Source organism: Clavelina lepadiformis, chromosome 3 (assembly GCF_947623445.1).
Source record: "Clavelina lepadiformis chromosome 3, kaClaLepa1.1, whole genome shotgun sequence".
Classification (NCBI taxonomy): Eukaryota; Metazoa; Chordata; class Ascidiacea; order Aplousobranchia; family Clavelinidae; genus Clavelina; species Clavelina lepadiformis.
The window spans coordinates 5,799,462-5,823,693 of record NC_135242.1 but is presented as its reverse complement, the minus strand read 5'-3'; the positions used below and the strand labels follow the sequence as shown (position 1 = coordinate 5,823,693).

At 36.5% G+C, this 24,232-nt stretch overlaps 3 protein-coding genes across 9 annotated transcripts in view; 1 reads left to right on the top strand and 2 right to left on the bottom strand.

The window, feature by feature from the left end:
- The window catches only part of LOC143450511 (uncharacterized), a 34,913-nt gene extending 23,734 nt beyond the window's left edge, over window positions 1-11,179 (top strand). For 5 of the 7 annotated variants that reach the window (XM_076951089.1, XM_076951085.1, XM_076951088.1 and 2 more), the window contains 32 exons: window positions 51-92; window positions 223-267; window positions 352-426; window positions 591-641; window positions 874-924; window positions 1,013-1,063; window positions 2,144-2,347; window positions 2,436-2,553; window positions 2,653-2,760; window positions 2,862-3,081; window positions 3,360-3,533; window positions 3,682-3,877; window positions 3,971-4,213; window positions 4,375-4,605; window positions 4,853-4,972; window positions 5,172-5,383; window positions 5,482-5,569; window positions 5,705-5,869; window positions 5,981-6,124; window positions 6,197-6,475; window positions 6,754-6,930; window positions 7,025-7,209; window positions 7,286-7,460; window positions 7,600-7,819; window positions 7,924-8,076; window positions 8,232-8,386; window positions 8,617-8,791; window positions 8,970-9,073; window positions 9,211-9,336; window positions 9,463-9,538; window positions 9,629-9,681; window positions 9,964-11,179. In XM_076951089.1, the coding sequence (XP_076807204.1) occupies window positions 51-92; window positions 223-267; window positions 352-426; window positions 591-641; window positions 874-924; window positions 1,013-1,063; window positions 2,144-2,347; window positions 2,436-2,553; window positions 2,653-2,760; window positions 2,862-3,081; window positions 3,360-3,533; window positions 3,682-3,877; window positions 3,971-4,213; window positions 4,375-4,605; window positions 4,853-4,972; window positions 5,172-5,383; window positions 5,482-5,569; window positions 5,705-5,869; window positions 5,981-6,124; window positions 6,197-6,475; window positions 6,754-6,930; window positions 7,025-7,209; window positions 7,286-7,460; window positions 7,600-7,819; window positions 7,924-8,076; window positions 8,232-8,386; window positions 8,617-8,791; window positions 8,970-9,073; window positions 9,211-9,336; window positions 9,463-9,538; window positions 9,629-9,681; window positions 9,964-10,085 (4,538 nt within the window). In that variant the 3' untranslated portion in view covers window positions 10,086-11,179. The remainder of the gene's footprint in view (window positions 1-50; window positions 93-222; window positions 268-351; window positions 427-590; window positions 642-873; window positions 925-1,012; window positions 1,064-2,143; window positions 2,348-2,435; window positions 2,554-2,652; window positions 2,761-2,861; window positions 3,082-3,359; window positions 3,534-3,681; window positions 3,878-3,970; window positions 4,214-4,374; window positions 4,606-4,852; window positions 4,973-5,171; window positions 5,384-5,481; window positions 5,570-5,704; window positions 5,870-5,980; window positions 6,125-6,196; window positions 6,476-6,753; window positions 6,931-7,024; window positions 7,210-7,285; window positions 7,461-7,599; window positions 7,820-7,923; window positions 8,077-8,231; window positions 8,387-8,616; window positions 8,792-8,969; window positions 9,074-9,210; window positions 9,337-9,462; window positions 9,539-9,628; window positions 9,682-9,963) is intronic. The other 2 variants (XM_076951087.1, XM_076951086.1) reach the window with 2 other exon arrangements.
- A 1,225-nt stretch (window positions 11,180-12,404) lies between these two features.
- On the bottom strand, window positions 12,405-13,815 carry LOC143449794 (uncharacterized). The gene is made up of 2 exons (XM_076950123.1): window positions 13,803-13,815; window positions 12,405-13,561 (listed from the first exon to the last, which is right to left on the bottom strand). Exons 1-2 carry the CDS (start codon window positions 13,813-13,815, stop codon window positions 12,405-12,407), a joined length of 1,170 nt encoding a protein of 389 aa, XP_076806238.1.
- Window positions 13,816-18,440: 4,625 nt separating this feature from the next.
- The window catches only part of LOC143450506 (uncharacterized), a 29,057-nt gene continuing 23,265 nt past the window's right edge, over window positions 18,441-24,232 (bottom strand). Inside the window, exons 20-33 of the mRNA XM_076951075.1 lie at window positions 23,291-23,416; window positions 23,014-23,118; window positions 22,759-22,883; window positions 22,481-22,633; window positions 22,109-22,321; window positions 21,652-21,900; window positions 21,401-21,517; window positions 21,023-21,160; window positions 20,786-20,895; window positions 20,358-20,565; window positions 20,115-20,256; window positions 19,502-19,668; window positions 19,236-19,406; window positions 18,441-19,149 (exon numbers count right to left, since the gene is read on the bottom strand). Of these exons, the coding sequence (XP_076807190.1) occupies window positions 18,955-19,149; window positions 19,236-19,406; window positions 19,502-19,668; window positions 20,115-20,256; window positions 20,358-20,565; window positions 20,786-20,895; window positions 21,023-21,160; window positions 21,401-21,517; window positions 21,652-21,900; window positions 22,109-22,321; window positions 22,481-22,633; window positions 22,759-22,883; window positions 23,014-23,118; window positions 23,291-23,416 (2,219 nt within the window). The 3' untranslated portion in view covers window positions 18,441-18,954. The remainder of the gene's footprint in view (window positions 19,150-19,235; window positions 19,407-19,501; window positions 19,669-20,114; window positions 20,257-20,357; window positions 20,566-20,785; window positions 20,896-21,022; window positions 21,161-21,400; window positions 21,518-21,651; window positions 21,901-22,108; window positions 22,322-22,480; window positions 22,634-22,758; window positions 22,884-23,013; window positions 23,119-23,290; window positions 23,417-24,232) is intronic.

Sequence of the window (24,232 nt, the reverse complement as noted above, 5' to 3'; positions counted from 1 at the left end):
AAACAATGTAGTGATCTAACTTAACCTAGTTTTGTTTTAATATGACACAGCAACGGCTAATCCGTTTGAAACTTCCAGCAGTGTTACCCCAGGTACATTTTTTGTATTTTTACATAATAATCTGCTTAATGTTTTTCGTTACTTTGACTAAGCTGCGTTTAAGTTGATCACACAACTTTATCAAGATAAGGTATATGTTAAAAGATTATTGTTTCATTTTAGACAATTTCAACACAACATCGCCAAACCTTGTAAACAACACGGGAGGTATATACTATATGTAGACTATAATTTTAATAAAAAAATTTCCGAAACAAACAAAGTTTTACCCAGATTTATTTTATTTATTAGTTGTTGTAGGATCGCCGGAAATTACAACTTTTTCCGACCCGTTGATCACTTCAAATACCAATCCAGGACCAGATAGTAAGCAGCATGTACATATTTTTTTACATAATATAATTGTATATACTGCAGTCTATTTTGTTGATCACCGTTATTAACAACTGAAGAACCAGCGTCATGTATCATACACTAATATATTTATGTTTAATTGCAAAATACAATCACAAGTTTATTTTGCATTTTAGATGCAACAAATGTATTATCGACAAACACTCCGGCAACTGACTCATTAACAGGTAAGCAAATAAATGCAGAAAATTACGTTTTGAAACATATGATCAGGTATGATTGGTATTTTTTGAAATTATATTTATAAACGTTTAACAATTTTTTGAAGTTAATGACACAATCCAAACAAAACATAACTAGTCACAAGGTTTGTGGTTAATTTGAGAGACCTCTATATTTGGTTATTGTTGTAACCGTTTTTCATCAAACTTGGTTTGATTTTTTTCCTTTCCAATTCAGTAATAACTTCCTCTTCAACTTCATATTTCAATGCCACATCTCAAACTTCAGGTAATGTACGTTAGAAGTCACATCCAAACTTCTTGGTCGTCAGAGTTAATTCCACTAATGCATTATTTCCATTTATATGTTATTTTAGATGTAATGGAAGTTTCAACAAACGTACAGGAAACAACCGCTCCTGCAACTGGTAAACTAAAGATGAAAGTGCAGTAGGCCCTATATTTTGTAACATAATTGTGATTTTGTCTTATTTCAAAGTTTTTCAATATCCAATCGAAATATGATTTAGAATTTATTTTTGTGTGTCGAATTATAGGATCTTTAAGTTAGAAATGTTGAATGATTTATGTCAAATAGAACAGAAAATAACTACATACTATTTTATTTTTAGATTTTTTTCGTTCTCACTATTAATTATTATCCTTCTTTTTCATTAAAAACGGAACATACTAAAAAACAACTGAGGGCGCTCTTTTCTAAGGGTTATCTCAGGGTATAGGTGCGACCAAAACAAAACTCTTTGACATCTGATTTTATAAAATTTTCTAATATTTACAGCAAATGATAAGTGATTATTAACAGCACAGTTAGACAAGCGTTTTATAGGCTTACGATGCAAATTTGCAACATATAGATGCGAGTGGTTTTCGAAACTTACGCCTGAGTGAAAATAATAAAAAAAATTTATTTGCTAAAAAAAGCAAGAAAGGGTCAAAATCGACAAAACGAGCGCAATCCTATTTAATTGAAGAGCAAAAAAACGAGCGACGTTTGTTTCCCTAAACAGCGAGTGCGTAAGCAACGCCCATTTTAAAAGACTTTGGTTACGAATTTTATGCGTGTAACTCTGTAATGCAACTACAGTATATTGACTGTACCATTATATGTCATCTACCAAATTGCGGTTGAGTTTTGGCATAAAACTTTTGGCATTTTGGCCTACTTAGTAGAAAATCTATGTCCTTGGGCTTGATTAAATTTTAGAATAAGCCTTTCTTCATATAACATATAGCGTTTTCTATACATTGCCGCTAAATTCCCCGTTTTCACCTTGTTCATGGTATTTATCCGTGTATACAATCGTATTTTTGATATGGTAGTGTCGGCAATGTCAGTTGTATAAATTGGAAAACGCTCTGCTGGAAGTGATTCGGTCTCCTAACATATAGCACTAGTAGTATAAGACCCCGTTACTGCTTTGGCACATTTGAAGTCGTGTAAACAGGCAAGAGAAGTATAGTATGGAGTTTTTTTTGTTTGTTTTTAGGTTCCTGTGACACACAACCCTGTCTATACGGTGGTACTTGTACAGAAAATAGCCCGTTTTTTTCGTGCAATTGCACGCAAAATTATATTGGTACAATCTGTGGAACATTTCGTTCTCCATGTTTGAGCAGTCCTTGTCAAAATGGAGGCCAATGCAATTCGACTTCACAAGGTTTTGAATGTCATTGTACACCCACTTATCAAGGTAACTGTTCTTTCTTGCTAATTGTGGTTTGAGTTGAACAGCTCTCATCACACTACATTACTACTACACACTACACTTGCCTGGGTAGGTGACTTGTGCGAGACAGACGTGGACGAATGTGGCAGCGGCAGCACAGCTTGTGCTGCAAATGCAATATGCTCCAATAAAATAGGAGGATTTTCTTGTGAATGCACTAGTGGCTATCAGTAAGTGTTAGAATCAACGCAAGCTTTAATTGGCTTCTGCTAGCTGTAACGTGTTGCACAAATCTTTTTTTCAAAGTTTGACAATTAAGCTATCAACAGGGGTGATGGTAAAGTGAAATGCATTGAAGTTGTCTTGCTGCCATACGGAATCAACGAAGGCGATACTCTACTTACAGTTGCAGATGACACTGCTTCCAACCCTATTGCGTAAATCCTCTGCTAACAAAGACGCTTTTATCAATAGTTTAATTCTCATAACATTCACAGCTTTACAGTAACAAGTTAAAAATTTTTGTATTTCTTTAAAGTTTGCAGTACGCGATTCCGTTTGGTTCTCAAACATTCTTCAACATTCGTCTTACTTCAAATGGCATTATCTACCTGGGGACGTCATTTTACTGGGTTCATTCGTTGTACAGACCTTCACGAAACGGGTTTCGGGGACGTTCAAGAAATTTAGCGTTGCTAGCGCCATTTTGGGATGATTTTCACCCAAGTTTCAATAATGACGGTCGTGTATATTTTCAGGTAAAACTTATTCTAAAGTATTTTTTTAGATTTACACCGGGACAATAAACTTATTCCTTGGTTCACTGATTTTTCGATATTCGTTTTGTAAACAATTCCTTAATGCTTAGCTTTACAGCGATCGATTAAGTTAACTAACTTACTAAGCTACAAACGAACTTATCATTTAATCACTGTTTATTACGTTTTATGGCCCAAAAGGTTTTTCTTTTGTAAATAGTTGAAATAAAAAACAGAATAAACAAAAATAGCATAAAGTGTACTGCTATGTTACACAGAGTTATGACAAGGTTTCCAACCCAACCAGTTCCGTGGTTAACACTACATTAGAGGAAGTAAAGCGGAGAATCGATGAGCGTTTTGGGATAGATTTCGATCCCATTTTTGCTTACAAGGCCACTTGGAGTGAAGTTGTCATGTATCCGGAATATTATCAAACATATCGAGACTATGTACGTTTTCCTATTTATTACCTGTGCGACTCATTCCTACTAATCAACCATTAACATACATACCTATATACATTTTCATGATGTATAAGCTGTACTAGCATGATAAATACGAACAAGATGTTAACATCATTTTCGTTGCTTTGATCAGCCGAGCACCTTTCAAGCGGTTCTCACCACAGATGGATGCAACACCTATCTCATCTACTTATACAAAGAAGATGGGATGCTTTGGCAAACTGGAATTCGTTACACTGATAGGGGTTTGATTGGTTATACGAATGGAGCAGAGTTAGATTACATTGAAACGCAAGGAAATTACAGACCTGATCAGTTGCTCCAAACAGGTGATAAATGATTTATATTTTTCTGAGCTTCATTAACTTAATATGTTTTAAAGTAAAATATTATCTTTTTACGCTGAAAAACAAACTTATCAGGTAGTTCAAGAAGAGGAGAGTTCTTTTACAAACTTACGCCTTCCTCGAACTCGGCCGTTCAAGAGTCTCGTTGCAATTGCCTGAAATGGTACGTAGCGGATCTCGACAATTACATTCCCAGAACAGAACATACTTGCCCTTGCAGCAGTTTCCAGGCTAGATTGGATAGACGTTTTTTCAAGTCAGTAGACCAGTATTTGTGGTATCGTGGAAAGAGTTCATCAGAATGGGCTCCTGATTACCGTAAGACCTGCTTTTATGAAATCACATTGTTTGATTTTAATGAATTTGTGATTAATTCTTTGGCAAGGTATATAGTTTTTTATTAATTATTTTGTATCTATAGTTAAAGAAAGCTTGAGTAACTGCCCCCAAAAAGTGAGACTCGCATTGTGTTTTTGCAGGGTTTTCGACAGACTGTTTTCAGCGAAGAAGTGGCAACGGCCCAAGATGTTGCTACCGGCGTCGCTTTTTCTTTTTTTTCAGATGGTGGAGTTTTATAACTTCGGGACCGTTAGTAAGGGGATCGTTCGGGAGTAGATCTGAGAGATATCAGATACCAATATCTGATCAAAACGGTTGGATATACTGGAGGGATTCGACTGTCTTGGATCAACAATATAACGATGCTTTGAGTGAGAAACTTTACACAAAATACATTTCGATAATTCTGTTAAGTCATGCCGATATTGTGATGATAATTTGGCGAAACAGAGCTTGGTCTATTGGCATAAATAGTTTAGTATAGCTCTTGATTTTTGACGTATTTCCCAAAAGGTACATAAAACATTGAAAGTAAGTGGAAATATGACTTGTATTATGACATTATAAATGACATGATATTAATGACATGCTTACATGACAAAATGACATTATATTTAGATGGCGATTTAATACCTCGAAAACAATGTTGCGATGACAGTCAGTCACCTGGATACTGCCGATTATACGAAAAGAGAAGACCGGCCGCAACGTGCTTTTCCTATTACTCGTGCATACCTAGTAATTAGTAATTATTGATACTTTTGTAATTCATATTCAGCGTTTAGATATTTTACGTGTCTGCTTTAATGTTTTTATGCTTTCATTTAATGTTCATAGGTTTATATTGAGCGAGTCTAGAGTATTTTTTGATGGTTTATGTGCAATTTGGGTTCGAAATAGCATGAATGTTTTTACTTATATGCTGCTTTGTTTGAAGGTTTTCTTTGGGGAGATCCCCATTTAACGACCTTCGACGGAGCTTCTTATACTTTCAACGGTCTCGGAGAATACTACATGGTTTACGCTCCAACCCTAATTTCGATACAAGCTCGCACCAAACGTGTGCTTAAAGATGATGGAACTGAATCAGACGCCACTGGATTTGTAGCTTGTGTTGTCAAAGATCACACCAATAATTCATCGGGAACAGTACGTTTACAACTTATCTTACTTCCAGCTTTTACAGTATTTCGTACTTGAAACCGTACATAAAACCATTCCTTATTCACTTAATATTCACCATATAGGTGCAGTTTGAAGTAGATCCCGATGAATCCAGCGGAAAGGGGATCATTGTGAAGGTCAACGATGTTATCCAGTCGACTTTAAATGAAAGTAATAAAATTTTATTTTTTGTTGTTGTGAATTCCAAAAGTATTTTTGAAGCTTTCTTAGTGAAGATAGTTGTGCATACATTTAAACAAAGTTATAATAGGTATTTTTAATCGTAATATATTTTGTGTATTTTAGCGGAAACAGTCGTCGAATCGCTTGCACTTACATTCAGTAACGACAGTTATGAGGTTATTTTTCCCAGTGAGCAATCAATTACCGTGACGGCTTTGGCAAAAATATTGACTATTCAGTTTACTGGTGATCCCAGTAGTTTGCAAAGTGTGTCGAAAGGTCTTCTTGGTGAGATACTTTCTTATAACTTCGCTGCGCATCTGTTACTTTAAAAATAAATTTAAATTGACTTTTACTCGACACTGCCTTAATTGTATGTTTACTATGATCTTTTGATAGGCTTTTGGAGTGGTTCAAAAAGTGATGACTTTGAACTTCGCAATGGAACCGTTTTGAACTTCAACGAAATACAAGTAACAACAGACTTGGATGTGTTAGACGGAACAATTTCGGAAAGAAAAGTCTACCCCTTTGGACAATCGTGTAAGTGATTAGAGGATTTGCGATTCTATTGTTTTTTACGTTACTTACTGCTCCGTTCATCGTTATTATTAGGGCAAGTACCTGAAGACGAAAGCCTGTTTATATACACCGGAGGAGAGGATACTTACGCGGCGCATAATCCCGTAAACTCTCCCGATCCACCATTTTTGGAGGATCTGGTCGCTGATCAAAAAGGCACTCCTTTGTTCGAAGAAATTCGTACTAATTGCACTTCTGACGGAGACTTATCTACTGCGTGCTTGTTTGATACGTTGACCACAAACCGAAGTGATATCGGACAAACCACTTTAGAAAATGGGTTTTCGGCTGGGATGTCTTCGGCGATTAATGGTTAGAGTACATAAACCTATAAAACAATGTTACATGTTTTGGGACGCTTATAATTAGTTTGTGCGACATGCTACACCTATTGTTGTGCCCATTTTTACTCAGATCATTCAAAGTAAAATATGACTTAAATACTTTATCCCAAGATTATTCCTTGGCGGTTTGTTTTCTGCAAAGACCTGTAGCTTTAGATTTGTTATTATTTTTGATATGATATTTATTTTCTCCGTTTAATTTTACAATGCGCAACGAGCTTTTATCTTTTCTATTTTTAAATGCAGCCAATACACCACCAAATATCAGTATAGCTGAAACGCAAAATTTTGTCAATGGGTTCTTTCAAGCTCAGATAAGTTTAACGACGACCTTCCAGATTACTGCAACCGACGCAAATGGAGACAGCATTTCTTACAGTCTGGCTGACACTAGCGGCGTAACAAACGTCGATATAACTTCAAGTATGGCTTCACCACTCTGTATATATGCACATTCTTTTTTTTTTCTGATGATTTGGTTTTCATGCATGTGGTTGTTTCTAATTTCTCTACGCAGCAACTGGCGTTGGTAGTTGGACCCCAAATAGCGATTCCTCGTCTTTAATCAACGAAACCCTCGAAGTTCAAGCTTATGACGGAACGGAATACAGCGTCGTGACAGTTCCAATAAAGTTGTGTTTGTGCGAAAATAATGGTCTATGCCTTTATGACATGACATTGGGAGGATCTGAAAATTTCGAAGTTGGTGAAATGACTGATCAAATGTTTTGATTAATCAATTGGATATTGTATATTCTCATTATGTTTTGAACAACAGATTGTACAGTGCGAATGTACAGATGCATACAGCGGCGACTACTGCACTGAAGATAGAAATGAATGTGACGGGTTTGAAAATGGTACAAGCCCGTGTTTTACTGACGTGTCATGTGTGGACCGAGTTGCTCCGGATTCTGGATATGACTGTGGAGACTGCCCGACTGGAACCACAGGTGCTATAAATAAACAAAATATAAGTTTAGAATGTGAAAACGCTTGATATAGATGCCCACCATTCTGTGCGCGTATCTCGTATTTTTATCCAACTAATTTTAAATTATATTCATCTTAGATTTTTTGTGTAATTTTTAGGCGATGGACGAAATTGCACAACTATTAATCTTTGCGATTCCAACCCATGCAGCCAGGTATGCAGTCCTATATTCGGTGGTTTTAACTGTTCGTGCAATGATGGTTACCGCATCAACGACACCGACAGCACTCTTTGTGATGATATTGACGAGTGCATGGAAAGTTATCCGTGCGAGAGTACCTTTAACTCAGAATGCTCAAACACAATGGGCAATTACAGGTGTGAATATAAGCATGGTGTCGAAGTTGGTGTGCAGATTGCACCTCGGTTTGTTTCTTCTGCTGGTATTTGTATAGGTTAATATACAAGTCTAATTCTTTCAGTTGCCAATGCATGGAGGGTTATCAGGAAAGCGGCAGCATTTGTGTTAACATCGACGAGTGTTCTGCGAGTACGGCAGCATGTGATTCAGGTAGCACCGAATGCACTGACTTGGAAGGAACATTTGAATGTTCCTGTAAAACTGGATTTGAAAGGTATCTGGATTTCACATATCTCAATAACTCTCTCCTGTATTGAAATACGATACTTCGTTTTACAATATTCTGCTTCAAGATTTGAAGTGTATATCTGTCATGACTATTTCTTTAGTTTTAATATAAGGTCTTATTTGTTTTATTTAACCGTCTAGAACTGACCCGTCCGCAACAACAACTTGCGATGACATAAACGAGTGTGCATATACCGGCACTTGTGTCAACGCAAACTGTGTTAATACGGCTGGAAGTTACAATTGCAATTGCAACGAAGGATACAGCGTGGTGAATGACCAGTGCGCACCAGACGGTATAACATGTGTATAATAGTTCAAACTTCTAAACCTAATTTTGTCGTTCCTTGTAATTTAAAACGAAGTTTACGTTTCACTTTGGTTTTGATAAGGAAATATACTTTAGCATAATTTTTTTTTGTTGTCTTAGAAGAGAGGAAATAGTAAAGTGGTATGAATACATCCGCTGCTGTATGCTTATATCTGTTTCATGTCTATTACAATCATTGATATCTTTTTTCCAAAGCCTTTATGGTCCAATTGACCGTTGCTGGTGAGACCTTTACCGATGACCTACGAGACAATCAATCGGCACCATACCAGGAGCTCGCTTCGCGATGCAAATCAACTCTAGATGAGGCATACCTTAACAAAACAGACTCAACAGTGAACCGTTTTCTTCAAGGCAGCGTGATAGTGATGTAAGTTTAAAGCAAGTCTTATCCTTTTCCTCTTAAGCGAAACCCAGTTATTGAAATATTGATTACAGCGATAACGATAACTTAGGAGTCAGAGTCAGCTTACAACTTCTTTTGCTTTCATTTAATTTCATGTTATAGGTGACTTACTGCAGATGTTTTCATACAATTTTATATTTAGAATGACAGTAAACATACTCAACATAAACGACAATTTCGCAACTATCACATCAAGCTTCAATGAAACCATCGGTAGTAGGACATTTACCGGATCACCAAAAACCGGTAAAACAAGCGCTATACTTTGCCAATTAACAATCCTTTTTTATGAAAATCTTTAGGATTTTTTGTAAAACGCTTGTTGGCAAGCTTCTATTTTGATCATGTTCAACATTTGTGTACCACTGATGTCTGATTTACAGATGCAGATGCGGGTTGCTTCGCTTGCGCAGATTCCGCTCGTTGCGATGACACCAATACCAATGATCCCTGTTACTGCAACAATGGCTACACCAAAATTACTAGTGGAGCTCTAGTTGAATGCATTGGTAAAAAAGCGTCATATAGTGATAACGTTCCATTGAAAACAATAAACTGAAACACTTTAGCGTGTAACGTTGTAAAAATTTTGACCAATAACTTTCACTTTATTGATGTATTCTTGTTTCATTTAGAACAATGTCAAACGGGTTATTGTCTGAATGGAGCTGAGTGCGAGGCACTGGATATTGTAGGATATCCAAACTGCAAGTAAGTCCGTTTGTGTACTGTAACCTAGGCACTAAAAACCTACCGTGTAATGCCATAAACATTAACGCAAACAATGATCTGTTTGTCTAGATGTGCTGATGGTTTCACTGGCGATCGATGTGCTGATGCAGTACAAAGTAACGGTTTGCTCTTTTGGTGTTTGTTTAAAATATAATGCTATAGGCCGACAAAAAGGTCTTCCAAAGAATGCAACCTTAAAATGCAGTATGGCTACAATATACTTTTGTGAAGTAGTTTTTAAGAAACTGTTTTACACTACAAGAAGTTGAATATCCCTTGGAAAACTTTTTTGTGCAGCATTTTTCATAAAAGCCTCCTGCTGTGTTTATGAACGTCTTTAAGTTTAAGACACGTATTGTTTTAAAATCTATGGTGGAAATCTTGATTAAACATATTTTTGGTAGATCTCGCATGGATTGCAGGACCTATTTTAGGAGGTCTCGTTGTTGTTGGCGGAATTATGGGGTATCTTTGGTGGCATTACAGGAAATACTTGCGCGTCCACAAGCACTTATTATCCGACTGATCGTTTTTGAGATGATTTTACATTTGTGCCAATTTAGTACTATTTAAAGTTTGCCTAAATTTACTTGTAAAAGTGTGCCTTGAGTTATTTATAAAAATGCTCACTGTTTTTGTAAGGAAAACGTTTAACGGATAGTGACCATTATAACCACAGAACAACTTTTCAAACTTTTATGTTTGTATGTAGTCTACATAAATTGTTAACAATGTATATAAAATTGTTTATGAAATGCTGTATTATCCTTTTTATAAGAAGCTTTGGATCCGATTCTCTTTGCTTAATAATAGTCAGTAGTTTCTTAAACTTATAAAGATAGCTATACTACCTATTTTATAAAGGAACTTGCCTGTAGTGGTTTCCTATCAAAACATTAGACCTATCTGTTTCGAAGGGCTGAATTAAGTTGCAATGAAAAAAATAAAAGAAATGGAAGCAACCATAAAATTCTGTAATTTCACAATGAATTATAATTTCGCGTTTAAAACATGCACGCTAAAAAAACGTCCAATTATTGAGAAAAGTACCTTATGTTTTACAATATGTAACATTTTTACTAACCTTTTTGCTGAAAGGCGATTTATCAGTTTCTTATAAAAATAGTTTCGTGTTATAAGGCGTATTTCTTCATAGCATTGTACTGCATGGATGTAGGACTAAAATGCATGAAAGCAGAAATTCACTGCATACGGTAAAATGGCATTATACATTGCGTTGTGATGCAAACTGTTTGATTGCGATTTTTGTTTGTATTTACTGCCATATGCAATTAAGTAAGTTTTTACAGATTCTTCAGAGAGAGAGACCACTGTGTTTGTGCACGTTTGATCATACCGTAATTAGTTTAAAAGAACTGAATGCTGCGCATAGCCATGTGTTTTAGACCTTTTCTTCGTTCTTGGAGATTTTGAATGGCGTGTCACTCGTCACAAAGTTTTATTCCAAGCGATTATTTCTGCACTTTCAGAATATTCTGTCACAAATTTTAAGTGATCTGTTATTTTTTTATTCGTTTATCTGTTGAGGATTGGTAGTGGTAAGAGTGGTAGTGTTGTTACTTCTCAAGCGCGGTAAGAAATAAATCTATACCGACGCCATGTGATTGGAATTAATCATATCGCATGTATTACAGGTAGCAGTCAATATTTGTATCTTACTAAATGCGGAAGTAGAAATTAATATATTGCCGCAACAAACGTTGATTGTAGAATTTTCCTACCTTTACCAGATTACAAAAGATTGCCATTATAAACGAATTGACGCTATAAACCAGGGATGTCCAACCCGTGGCCCGCGGGGCATATTTGACCGCGGGAAGGTTCCGAGTGGCCCGCGCGGTATTCTCCGATATGACTTATATTATCAACTGTATCGCCTACGTAATTTCTGGCAAACTTAAATTCCGAGAAATTGGCGTTTATTGTTTGTTTACTAATTTCTGACAGCCATATTGAAAACTCGCTTCGCATTGCTACATCGTCCATCTCACCGAATATTGCCAAACTTGTTGAAGAAAAACAGTGCCAAACTTCACATTGAAATGTCGACGTGTAGTAAAAACGTTGTTGACTTTAGTATATCTTGGTATGTTTATTGTTCTTATAATTGTGAAAGAGCATAAAACGTATTTCCAATATTAGAATTTTGGTGTAAGGGTTTTAATTATAAATTAGCAGTAAACATTCAAGTGGCCGGCGCAATCATTCCTAAATCGCATGCGGCCCTTTTGCCAAAAAGGTTGGACACCCCTGCTATAAAAGAATTACCATAAACAATGCTTTTTGATTCAACAAAGAATTGTATTAAGCAATAAGTGTAAGGTAAGGCCACCAATTGGCGAAACCCACGAAGAGCAATATAGCCTACAGCCCTACACAAAAACTTATCACAATAGTCCACAGAGAAATGTAATTAATGCGATTCTGCTTGTTTCTTAATACATAGGCCAGACGGCTCGCGTTCATAATAGCGACTGTCAGAACAGCGACTATCAATAGAGCGACCACACGACAGCGATTCATTTAAAACAGCGACTGTCAATAGAGCGACTACACGACAGCGATTCATTTAAAACAGCGACTGCCACAACAGCGACCTCACTTCTTTTATTAAATCCAAGGCTTACGCGCACACGCACTTCCATCCCCCACACCTCTCTACACACGTATGCCCGCAGAAACAGGCAAATACTGCGTAGTGAAAGATTGAAACAAAAAGGGACTTTAAAACAACATTTTATTTGGACTATCCGTAGTCACATGAAGTCACATGATTTAAAAAGCAATAAAATAAAATAAAAATGCAGTAAAAATGCAATAAAAATCAAGACACGTTTATTTCTAAATTGCGAGCAAGGGCTCGAAGGAACTGCCACAGATCATACTGGCCTCGATTTTGCTGTACAACAGTGATTCGTGTGTTCATTGTCACGTATCTTTTCATTCGCTGAGTCAGGTCTCTGCCTTGTAGTAGCTGGGTTCGGTTTGCCCGTTGAAGGGCTTCCTCCCGTCTTAAAGCTTCGATGAATCGAAAGATGGAAGGATGATGTGTTTCCGTTGATCCCTGAAACGCATTGTGCCAACTCTCTAGCTGGTTGTTGGTTCGTGGCAGTCCCGCATCTTGTCTGGCTTTCACACTCCACATATGTACGGGAAACAATGGCTGTCGTCTGTCTCCCCGTCTGTTTCTTTGGCCCACGTAGTTGTCTTCGAAGTAATTTACGAGAGGCATTACTTCTGCTGGGTAGTCTGCCACCAATTCATCAAAGGCATCGCTCACTTCATCCACTGGTAGAAAGGCAAGAGCAAGGAGCATTTTCAGTGCCATCCGAATATTGTCGTCTTGCACATATAACCGTTGCAGTCCGTTTTCCTGAATCTTTCTCCAGAGCGATTGTCCCAAGTGAAAGTAACAGCCGTAGATGTGCGTTTGAGGAAATGCTTCAATGAGCGCAGCTTTGGAAGCTAGTTCAAAGTCGATCTGTACACTTCTTGGAGCGAGTCCAGGTTTCAGTGATTTGATTTCAGTCCACATTTGAGAGTATGTTACTTGTTGCTTATTTGGGAGTAGAACAAAAATGCAGGGAAGCGCATTGTTTCGTATCATAGCATGCACAGTGTATACTTGATAAAAAAGGGATGGTGACACTTTGAATGTACCATCACACATCCAGTGTTCGGAATCATGTAAGGTTTGAAGAAACTGATCTGTGCTGAAAATAAGCATCCGATGAACATCTCCAGGCCCACTGTCATAGAGCAGGAAGCCACGCTGGTCTGTTGTTTGTCTCAACATATCAGGTATGAACAGTTCTCCTACATTAACAGGAGCTGGGGGGTTGTTGTCTGTTGCTTTCCTTTTCCGTCTGATGGTTTGACGCAGATTTGTGGAAGAGCCAACAGCTGCTGCAACTTCTTCATTAACTTCGGTCAATGCATCCTGCACGATTCTTCGTGGTGGATCCCGTGTTCTTACTGCAGCTGTTTTTGCAATGATAAACAACAAAAAAATTTGGAAAAATTGAAAGCCTAGTTAAGTCGCTATCATAACAGTCGCTGTTTTAATGCGGTCGCCATTTAGACAATCGCTGTTTGGAATGTCGCTCACTTGATTACGTCGCTATTATGAAGTCGCCATTATGACAGTCGCTGTTTTGACAGTCGCTATCCTGCCTGGATGCCAGGCCAGACGTGGGCAAACTGTGGCTCGCGAGCCACATACGGCTCTTCGGCATGTTTTTTGTGGCTCTTCTAGTCGAATCGTAAAATTTCAATAAAATTGCAAAGACTACCAAGAGTACCGTTTATGAACGTTTCTCTCTTTTTCTTTTCCTTATTTAGGCCAGCATTGATAACAAGTTACTAATTATCCAAATTTAATGATATTTTTCGATTGAGGAATGCAGATATGGAACAATTAAACGACATAAATTATTCATGACGTCATAAGTTCTTATGACTTGGCTCGTCAGTAAAAATTTAACAACCAAAGCGGCTCTCGGGTTCAAATAGTTTGCCCACCCCTGACATAGGCTAATGTTGGTTCTTATACATAACGACACAGAGTGTCGTCAAAAACGAAGAAGATACGTAAGGACAAAAAAAGATACCGTTATATTACAATCGACGTTACAAGGGATACAGTTTAGCTTACAATACTAATAACCAAGGAGTCGAACGGCAGTTGGAAACGGCCTCCGGTTCAAGTAGAATAAAATTTTATTTTACCGGTTCTATTCCGGTTCGGGTTTGCATCGGGTGCACACATTCATTCCGCTCCGGGTTTACTGTTGGTTCAGCAAGCTTGCTGATACTGTGGTTAGCTCCGTATTCGAATGACATTATCTATTAGCTAATTAATTATTTTTGAAATTTTTTCAATTTCTGCCCAAGCAGCAATTCGTTAGCTCAAGGAATTTCATCAGCAGTGGGTATTTCTTAGTTTAGGTCTTCTACATTGTAAAATAGGTATTTAAGAAACACGTTTTCAATAACTTTTGAATGATGTTATTGCATTAAAAAAGTGGAACTTACAATAATTTCAAAAAGGTTTGGTTACGTTACGACTTTTTGTCTGTTCTTCTTTAATGGTACAGGTTTACATGTACTAATGGTTCAGGTACACATGTACTAATATGTAGCCTACTAATACTATGTCTCACGTTTGTAGAATATTTTTTTTGTTGAAAAGCCAGTTACGGTAATGCTTTTAGAAGTATGACGGTTTAAACTACAATATGTGCAATAAAACAATCCCTGGTTTTGTTTGCAGCTGTTTATAACAATATACAACTGGTTGCATCTCAATCAATGATGATCTTTTTAATAAGTCACTTTATTTACGAGAGTTTTGCAAGTATTTCTACAACATATAGTGTTGGGTTTACTTGAGTTATTAGTATTCTTGCGCATAACGTAAATTGAAAATTTAATAACTTAAAGTTCTGACTCCTCATGGCTCCTAGAGAAGATTGAGTGTTCTTCAGAGCAAGTACACCATTATGAAAAACCCAGAAAAACTTCTATTTAAAATGTTTGCTGTAAAAAGAAATTTCTTTTACTCAATGATCAATCAATTGAAAACCAAAAGCGTTAGTCGTGCCATGTAGAGATCCTTAATTAAAATGCAAACCCCTCACCCTTTCTAGAAATACAAGTTCATTCAGGCTGACGTTTCCCGATGGAATGAGACCAGGTATGAACTACACAATATGTGTATCACTGCAGTAGCAAAGTGACACCAAATGCTGAGTGGTGCATATTCCTTGCTACTGACAAAAAGCCGTTGCTTTCGTTTTCTTGTTACTGTTGATGCTATACTCATATTATATGGCTAATGATGATAATCACATCTCCCCTCTGAATTACTTACTTGTCCTGGCGGAGGAGTTTCATTTCCTTGATGAGCTTTCGAGCTAAACTGAAGGAAACTTTGAAAATTTTTTCCAAAGGGATACTCATATTAAGTCAGGTCGAATTTAAGAGGTCAGACTAAAAGTTTTCCAAAACAAACTATTATGAATATGCACATGAACGTCTATATACGGCTCTCGAGCAAACAAGAAAAACGTTTGAGCTTTATTTAGGCAGAGAGGTTTGTCACAGAAGCCGCCCGGTACCGGTCGATGTGATGATACTTACAAATCTCTTGCTGGCAAATTATGTGGATGAATAGAGTTTTTTAGGAGTTCGAACTTGCATGTTGAAACAAATATAGAAAGAAAAATGCTATTTTGTATGCAAGTGTCTGCCCCAAAATTAACATCACAGGTTCCAAGAACTAGATAAAGAGACACAACCTTTGTGGAGTGGGAGAACAATTCAGGTGTGATTTTAAACAGAACATTTAATAGGACGCTCAATTTGGAAAAGAAAATGCAGTTAAGCTTGAACTCAACCATTAAAGTTCGATGTTCATTGAGTGAAAACTTTTCGGGATCTGTAAGTTTGCATTTGTTAAATAACGTTTCTGTCCAATTCTCACCTATAATGACCAAAAGAGTGCGTTCACTGATGTAGCATTTAGAAATAGGATTTTAAAGAAGGTTTCATGATGTAAAATTTCCCGATCCGATTGTTATCTTCAAACATTGAAGATCGTAAGTCTAAATGCAGAGTCTTTACTTCTTCGAAATAAGAGGTCCAATCAACTACAATGGTCATGTCATCAGAATGTCACAAGGAAGGCAAAACAAGTCATACTTGCTTCACCGATCGGTACTAGACCAACAGGTCGACCAAAAAGGTGTTATGTGTGGCCTGGTCATGGCTGGGTATCCCATAAGCCGAACAGACGTGATGAGAAACGGCAAACAGTTTAGGGCATTCTTAGAATTGCTGCGCCCACGAAGTCCTTAAATATCGCTACATCATTCTTCTTCTTCTTAGCACCCTCTGATGCATCTGCTCCGGTCGAGATTGCCAGAACTTCAAATAGCTTGCATGTTGGTTGGAATGTAGCAGAAGGAATAACTTATTATAATCTGGTTGCAGTACAGTACGTAAATGCTTGGTTCAATATTTGATTTTACGGTCTATGTGTGAGTTAAAATTCAGTGTGTACTGTTTCAACCTTTTTATTAGAAATATATATGATTAAAACCCGAAGCCTTTCATTCCTTAAACGGATTCAAAGAAATAAGCTTTAACAATTCTGTATCATAATTGTTGTATTGAAAGCATTTTTTTCGTTTCTGTAGAAAGAGTGCTTCGATCAAAGTCTTTTGGCAGAGAAATAACACTGTAAGCAACTTACTATAACTTCAATTTCTTCTGTCAAATTTCATTTGCTAGATTTATGCAGATTTTTTTGATCACTAGACCACCTTGCACCAGTGGTCAGTAATTCATCGATTCGCATAAGTTGTACTTTGGATCTGTTCTAGAAACAGATTATGGCCGACGTTCGTTTATTATGTTCTAAAAAATTTGTCTGATTAATGAAAAAGGTAAAAATTCTTTCACTTGACTTGACTGCCCTTTCACGTAATTCAAACGTATTAATTTCTCTTTAAGTACATTATGTGATGATATTGATGAGTGTGCTAACATTAGCAGATGCCACACCAATGCCAATTGTACAAAGACGCCAGGATTATGCAATTATGATTGTCAACATTGATATACTCAGGCTTGTCCATGGGAATGGGATTCCGACGGGAATCCCATGGGAAATGTCCCATGGGATGGGATGGGATGGGACAGGCATGAATTGATAGACATGCCTGTCCCTTCCCATCCCATAATTAATAATTTGACAATAAATTGTCATAGATAGACAACTTTTCTGAACTTTAAAGTTAACAAAGTCAATAAATTTTGTCGTTTTGTATCTCTCTTTGTGCATGTAGTCAATTCTAATAGACATTAGACTTAAATTTCCATAAATTTAATAACATTTATTGAATTGTATTTTGATGGGAATCCCATGGGATGGGATGGGATGGGACAGGCATGAATTGCTATGGGATAGGATGGGATGGGACAGAAAAAAATGTCCCATGGACAAGCCTGGATATACTGGAGTCGGTGTCAACGGCACCAACATCGATCAGCAAATGTTTATTGTCACCATGTGATGCTAATGCACATTAAACGGATTACGATGGATCTTACACTTGCACTTGCAATGAAGGATATAGCGGTGATGGCTTCAACTGCAAAAACATCGTGAATGTGCGAATTCAAGTCTAAATAACTGAAATGAGAATTCAAAATGTAGCCTACAGACAAAATTGTTGGCTTTACTTGCAGTTGTAATAATGCATATACGTAAGTTGTATATAAATGTTTTAAGTCATTACAATTCCCATTAAAGCTGATAGACATGCTCACTCCGAAGTTCACAAATGCTTTAAGTTGTCATATTTTCATTTTGTTAACTGAAATTTTGAAATACATCAGCATTTGTTCTAGCAAGACTATGTGAAAACTGTAAAGCAGCAGTTGATAGTATTCAGATGTTTTGTAAAACCAATTTTGCTTGTTATGGGGAATGGCACGTACTGCGTTGTTATTAACGAATGTCTATCCAGTCCATGCCATGACAATGCAACTTTCTATGATACTGATGGAAGTTTTATGCGTGGTTGTGGACTCGGATTCAAGGAAAACGGTTTGTTGTTCTGCTTTTGTTTTTCTTTTCAGCTTCGTCCCCCTTAAGATGAATTTGGATCATAATGGTATGAAAAGAAAATCAAACCAAAATCAATTAGGAATAAATGACTGCTTACTTTTTTCTTAAGTAGGTAGGTTTATTATTGTCTTTTTAAAGTGAAGCTAGATTCTGAATACGCCGAACAATATGAAGCTATATTCATCTTTCCTATGAAAGTGTGAAAATATGATCATTTTGTTCCAATAAATTCTTCAATGTATTGCAGTAAAATTCTTGGCAATTAGGCATGATGTAAGGTAATTTCGAATGCAATTAAAACCATTCGGCATATCATCATAGAGCAGCTAATGGCAGAATAAAAAAATTTGAAATAAACACCATCAATAAAATTTACAAAATTAGAAAAGTAAGCGCAAATAAAAGGACGAAAAATGTTATATATGTAGTAGATATATGTAAAGTCCCTATAGAGAAACAATTGGTACGATATACGAAATAAGCGAAATCCGGTACAAAGGCTTACGAATTTTCATAGTTATTAACATTTCCGTCGAAATATTTATAATGGCCATTAACAATAAACGATCAATTATCGACATAGAAACAAATTGCTCAGTATATATAGCAATAAAATAATAGTGATAGCACCGTAAATTGCAAACTGTTGGGCATCAAGTTGAAAAAATAAACACAGTAACACATATAGCACAATACAGTCGTGTATGGATTTATATATCAAACTTTCAACCATTTACGCTTAAAGTAACTTTGCTTTTTTTAATGTCGAGATAGTGGACCTCCGGCGAGTCATCCTGCTGGTTCTTGAATTAATTTTTTTGTCCACAGGTGTGTATCCTTTAAACGGGTAGCACAAAATCATGTAAACAGTTGGCCACCACACGTTTCGGATGTCGCCTTTGCGTATGCACAACAAAAAAAAGATACAGACGCCCTACAAGAAAAAAAAACAAAAAACCTAAAACCTGTGCATGTAAGTCAACATCATTATCGAGATTCACAATGGCATATTGTAATTACCTGTAAAGAAACAGCCACAGTGAAAAGCCAGTTCATCACTGTGAAGTAGATAACGTTGTCTGAAAGCAGCAAAAAATAACCTAGCAACCATACAAGGCCAAGTGATGCAGCAATAGTAATCGCAACCACCACATGCTGCGTTACTGATCTCTTGGGTATAGAAGAAGACACCTGCGGAAGAGTAGTACAATTTCAACCTTACAGTATTCACACTAATATGTTTTTAAATTAAAATAAATGAGATCAACTTCGCACATCTCATCAACCTCATTTCGCTTCCATGTCAGTTTCCTTACGACCACGAAGAAAATGACCACGTTGAAGCCAAGAAGGAGCCCGACTGGCAAAAGGAAAGAAAAGTGCAAGGATTGACTGTGGAGCCAGCACATGTTGTCAGCCAACATGGCAGAAACAGCGATGTGGGGTTTTAGATCTGCAAGTGTAAAGATCCGTGGAGATTTAGGAAAACAGTTTGCGATTATCGCAACAGTATTATTTATCTAACCGTTACAAATAGTTTATTAGAAGAATGCAGACTTGGTAATTGTAACGGTCTGTTAACAAAACCCTGTTGCATATGGTGACCAAGACGCTAATCGCTGCTAGCTATATACATGATATGATACATGATATACAGCTATATACATGATATGCATGATATTCAGATATATTACGTTATTTTGACGCAAAGATGACTCACTCTAGGTATTTACTTATGTTATCACAAATTTGCTATCGAGCGCATTCGCCAACATACTAGTAAACCCACTAGCGCTTCCTTAGTAGTTTACGTAATGCCATGTCGCTCTTTTCTATGCCACTAAAAACGTGTTTATATTTGGTATAAGTTAGTATAATACGATTCATTGAAAAACTTACCTTTACCACAAATGGGAGGTTCCTCTTCGTGATGAGAGTTAGTAAGAGTAACAATGACGTTGATGACGACAATTATGAGGGGAAGTCCGTATGATATCACAAAGCTCTTTGTCAAATATCTGTCCCATGTTACGCTCAACACCTTCAGTGAATAAAACAGTCTCATTTAATCATAATCGAAAACAAATTATTCTGAGCAGCCTGTCAAGGTAAGAGACAGCTAAGAAAAAGTTATTTTGATACCTGAACAAATGACTTGTACAGGACATGAGCGTATACTGCCATCCAAAACCAAGTACTTAGCAGAAAGAAATGTAGCAAAACGGTGCTGGACACACATGCGGCAATATTACGTCTTTTGTCCAACCCGCTCAGAAAGACGATGTATGATAGCATTAGGTTGATGCAAACATTTATAAGAATCTTGGTTGGTCGTTTTCTTCGGATATGCCTAGACAAAAAAATAAAGAGCCTTTAAACATATTCTTATTTGGCTTGATAACAACGGGTATAACACAAAACCTGGTGTTACTAACATATACTGAAAAAAGTAATACAAATGGTTTTAAACATAAAAATATCATAGGCTAATGCCTTTATTTGACCGTTATCGATCACAGATGTTTTGCTATGATTTGTCTTCACAAGGTTAAGTAGTTACATAAACTTACTTTGGTATGACCAACAGAAGTATTGTCACTACAAGACAAACGATAGAAATAATGCATCCCACGGTTGTGGCAGCTGATAAGACGACGTCTTCAGGAATGTCGTAGGTGCTCTGTAAATAAATTAACAAAATAATTGTGCGCTATTATTAGATCAACATGCTTAAGCTTTTAAAGAAAGAGCAGAGCATGCAATCTGGAAAATAATACTTGGCACATTGAATGCATTTTAAAGCTTACTAGTAACATGGCAAAGTTGGTCAAATGATTGCATCTGCATTCAGGAGGATTTGAATTCTCCACCAGACAGCAACCGGCTGTGGACCAAGCATTGGTTGAAAAATTCCAAAATACACATGTCTCGTTTACATACGACAACTGCAAAACAGTATAGTAAATAGGTGAATGCAAACACCGATATGAAAAGAATACTGTACAGTAAATAGTGTTTTTGTTATTAATCGAACGTGTTTCTCAAACCATAATATTTTGAAAATAACAAGTGTTTAGGAAGCATGCTTGTTTATTTATAATAATTTATACAACACAAGTAAAACCATTTGCATTTATCTGCTTTAATAAACTGTGAAGAGAAATGAATATAAAGCTAGTACCAACCTTAAATTGTTTATCGTTTGGCTGTCTTCCTCCAGCTGTATCAACTCTCAGGTGAATTATTTTGACCGGCTCCTGAAGGTTCGAAATCCCTTCGTTGTTTAAACTAGCTGAGCCAACCTGTAAAAATCCAATACTTTGCAAGTTGAATTTAATTATGGTTGTTTACGTTTAATTTTTATAATGTTTACATTTTCAAAACCCATGAAAAGTTTGAAAAATATTTTGTGCATGTGTTGAAATTGATGATATACCCAGCTGGTGTTTTCTGGAGATGGAAACAATGCAGATGTTCGATGGGCAACGAATACGAGTCTCACTGCTGACGTGTTTGTTTCAGCATTTCTTTTCTTTCTTAAAGAACTATTTCCTTGTTGGGCATATTGAAGAGCTTCTGGGGGAATTTCTATACGAACAGGACTTTCTTGACTTTTTGAGGTGGGTTGTAAGTAGACTGAAGGCTCAAATGAAGCTGTTTTTGTTGTATTACGTTCGTCGACTACCTGCAAATAAAGAATAAGCTTAATAAAGTAAAATACTGCAATTGCTAAATGTCGCTATATGTTACTGAAAATTGCAATAGAGTGACTGAAAGTGTAATAACGTAAGGAAACTACATTGTTAATTGGATATTACCAATTAAACGATGGACCGCAAAGACATAAGCTTTATGTATGACTACTGGTAATCAACAAATTTCATGTCAATTACCTCACAAGCGATACTTGGTGTCATGATCTTCAACGAAGTCTGGTTTTCAGGTAATACAACCTGATGCCCGAGATTATTAATGGCCGAAAGTAGCCGTGTTTCTGCACTCATCATTGGCAATTTTTCGGAAGACGAATCGTTATTTGTTAATACCAAGTTTTGAGTCACTTGATTAGTTATGCTCAACACGTTTTCCAAAATGGGAGTTGAAATCTTTTGAAAAATACGAAATAGTAATTTTATTTCAACTTATTTACCAATGAATCTCATGATACATTGGGCATAACATGAAATGTTAACACTAATGAAATTTTAAAATGCAACAGTATTTGCAAACACAGTAATACAAACAATATTAAGGAAACATGAAACCTCTATCGTATCACTAAAAGCAGAGAGAAGACCGATGGTTTCGACAACATTGACGAAATCTTCAGGTGTAACTTGATCCGCTACAGACGTCTGCAGATTCAATATCGTCAGTACTTCTTCAACTTCCTTGGTTGTAACGTTTTCATAATTAACCTAAGATATGCAGTATATTTTAAAACTTAGATCCTGAAGCGTTTCCTAAGTGTTAGTTATTTTTTTAATTGAAAATTCTGAAGGTTTTGCTCGAAATTTTGGGTAAATATCTTAGGTTTGCATACATTGGATGTAATCTCCTCAATTGAGTTGTTGGTACAAGTAACAAACGTTAAGCTCGACTGTAAAAATGTCGGAAGAGTCGAAGCATCCGGACTCTCCAGGCACATAACAAATGCTTGCGGGTACCCTGTGAAAAATTAACAACTGTTTCAGATGAAAAGGAATATCGTACACAATCACATACTTTGAAACACATTTACAAATTACAACAATATGTTAAACTTATAAAAATCAGAAGCAGTTTGTAACGGACCCACCCGTTGGGCACCTCTCATTGGAATATGCAACTAATCCTGGCAGGGTTCTGTTGAAGGTAAAATTTACTTCCGATTCTGATATCACTGACTTCATACAAACAGCCTCTGTGGGGATACAATTTATAAAAAAAAATTAAAACGACAGAATTATTTGTATATTATAAGTTATATGGGAAAGACATTTAATACACAAAGCTCGCAGCCCGCTGTAAGCTTATGCGGCTATGGTAAAATGCTTCTACTGTTTAGATTGAATGAATTAGATTAAAACGTTTACCGGTGCATGACTCATATGCATTGCCCACAAAGCCATTGTTGCACTCACATGCTGCGATACCGTTCTTAAAGGAACAAGCTGCGTTCTCGCCACAGAGCAGGACTTCACACGAATTTGAACTTGGTTCTGAAATAATTATCAACAATTTAAATTATCTAGTGAATTAAGTTATATCTATTATTATCGGAAATTTCTCAAAACAAATAAACATTTATAAACGAAGAATTTTCTACATTAAAGTGAGGGGCAAGTCCAAAAAAAGCTGATTTTTTTATGTGAAAGAACACTATTAAGCCCTCAAACAGAAAGAATTAAGATCTTTATTATTTTGTAGCATGTCCTATGTAGGGCTTTAGAAAACCTGTTTAGACCAATCAGAAAACAGCATGGTTGGTGTTGTTTTCTAACCCGGGAATTACCCTAGCAGTTAGCATGTGCTTGAATGTCCTAGGTCAGGGGTCGGCAACCTTTTGCACTTAAAGAGCCATTTTAACCGATATTCCACAAAATAAAAATCAATGGGAGCCGCAAAACTATTTTCACAATAAAACGAAAAGGACACTCTGTAACAAAACTGTCATGTGTCGCATTTATAAAAGCAGTTAATTCAGTAAGATTTAATTAATGTGATTACTAGGGCAACCAGTTTTTTGACCTAAAAAGTTTAAATTTTGACCTTAAAATTTGCAAATTTTGACCTTATTTTGACCTAAAAAGTTTAAATTTTGACCTTATTTTGAAAAACGCTAAACTGATTGTCTCTACACTGTCTACAGCAACTTTCTAATCTAAAGCTGCATTTAAAATTGACAAAACGCTTTTCTAGTGTTGCTTTTTTTTCGTTTCTGCGTATTAAGATTGACAACTTGCAGTTTCAAATGCAATGCCTTCACATCGTGACGTCACCAAACGCGCTGAAAGGCCTTCCCTCTCTTTGTGGCT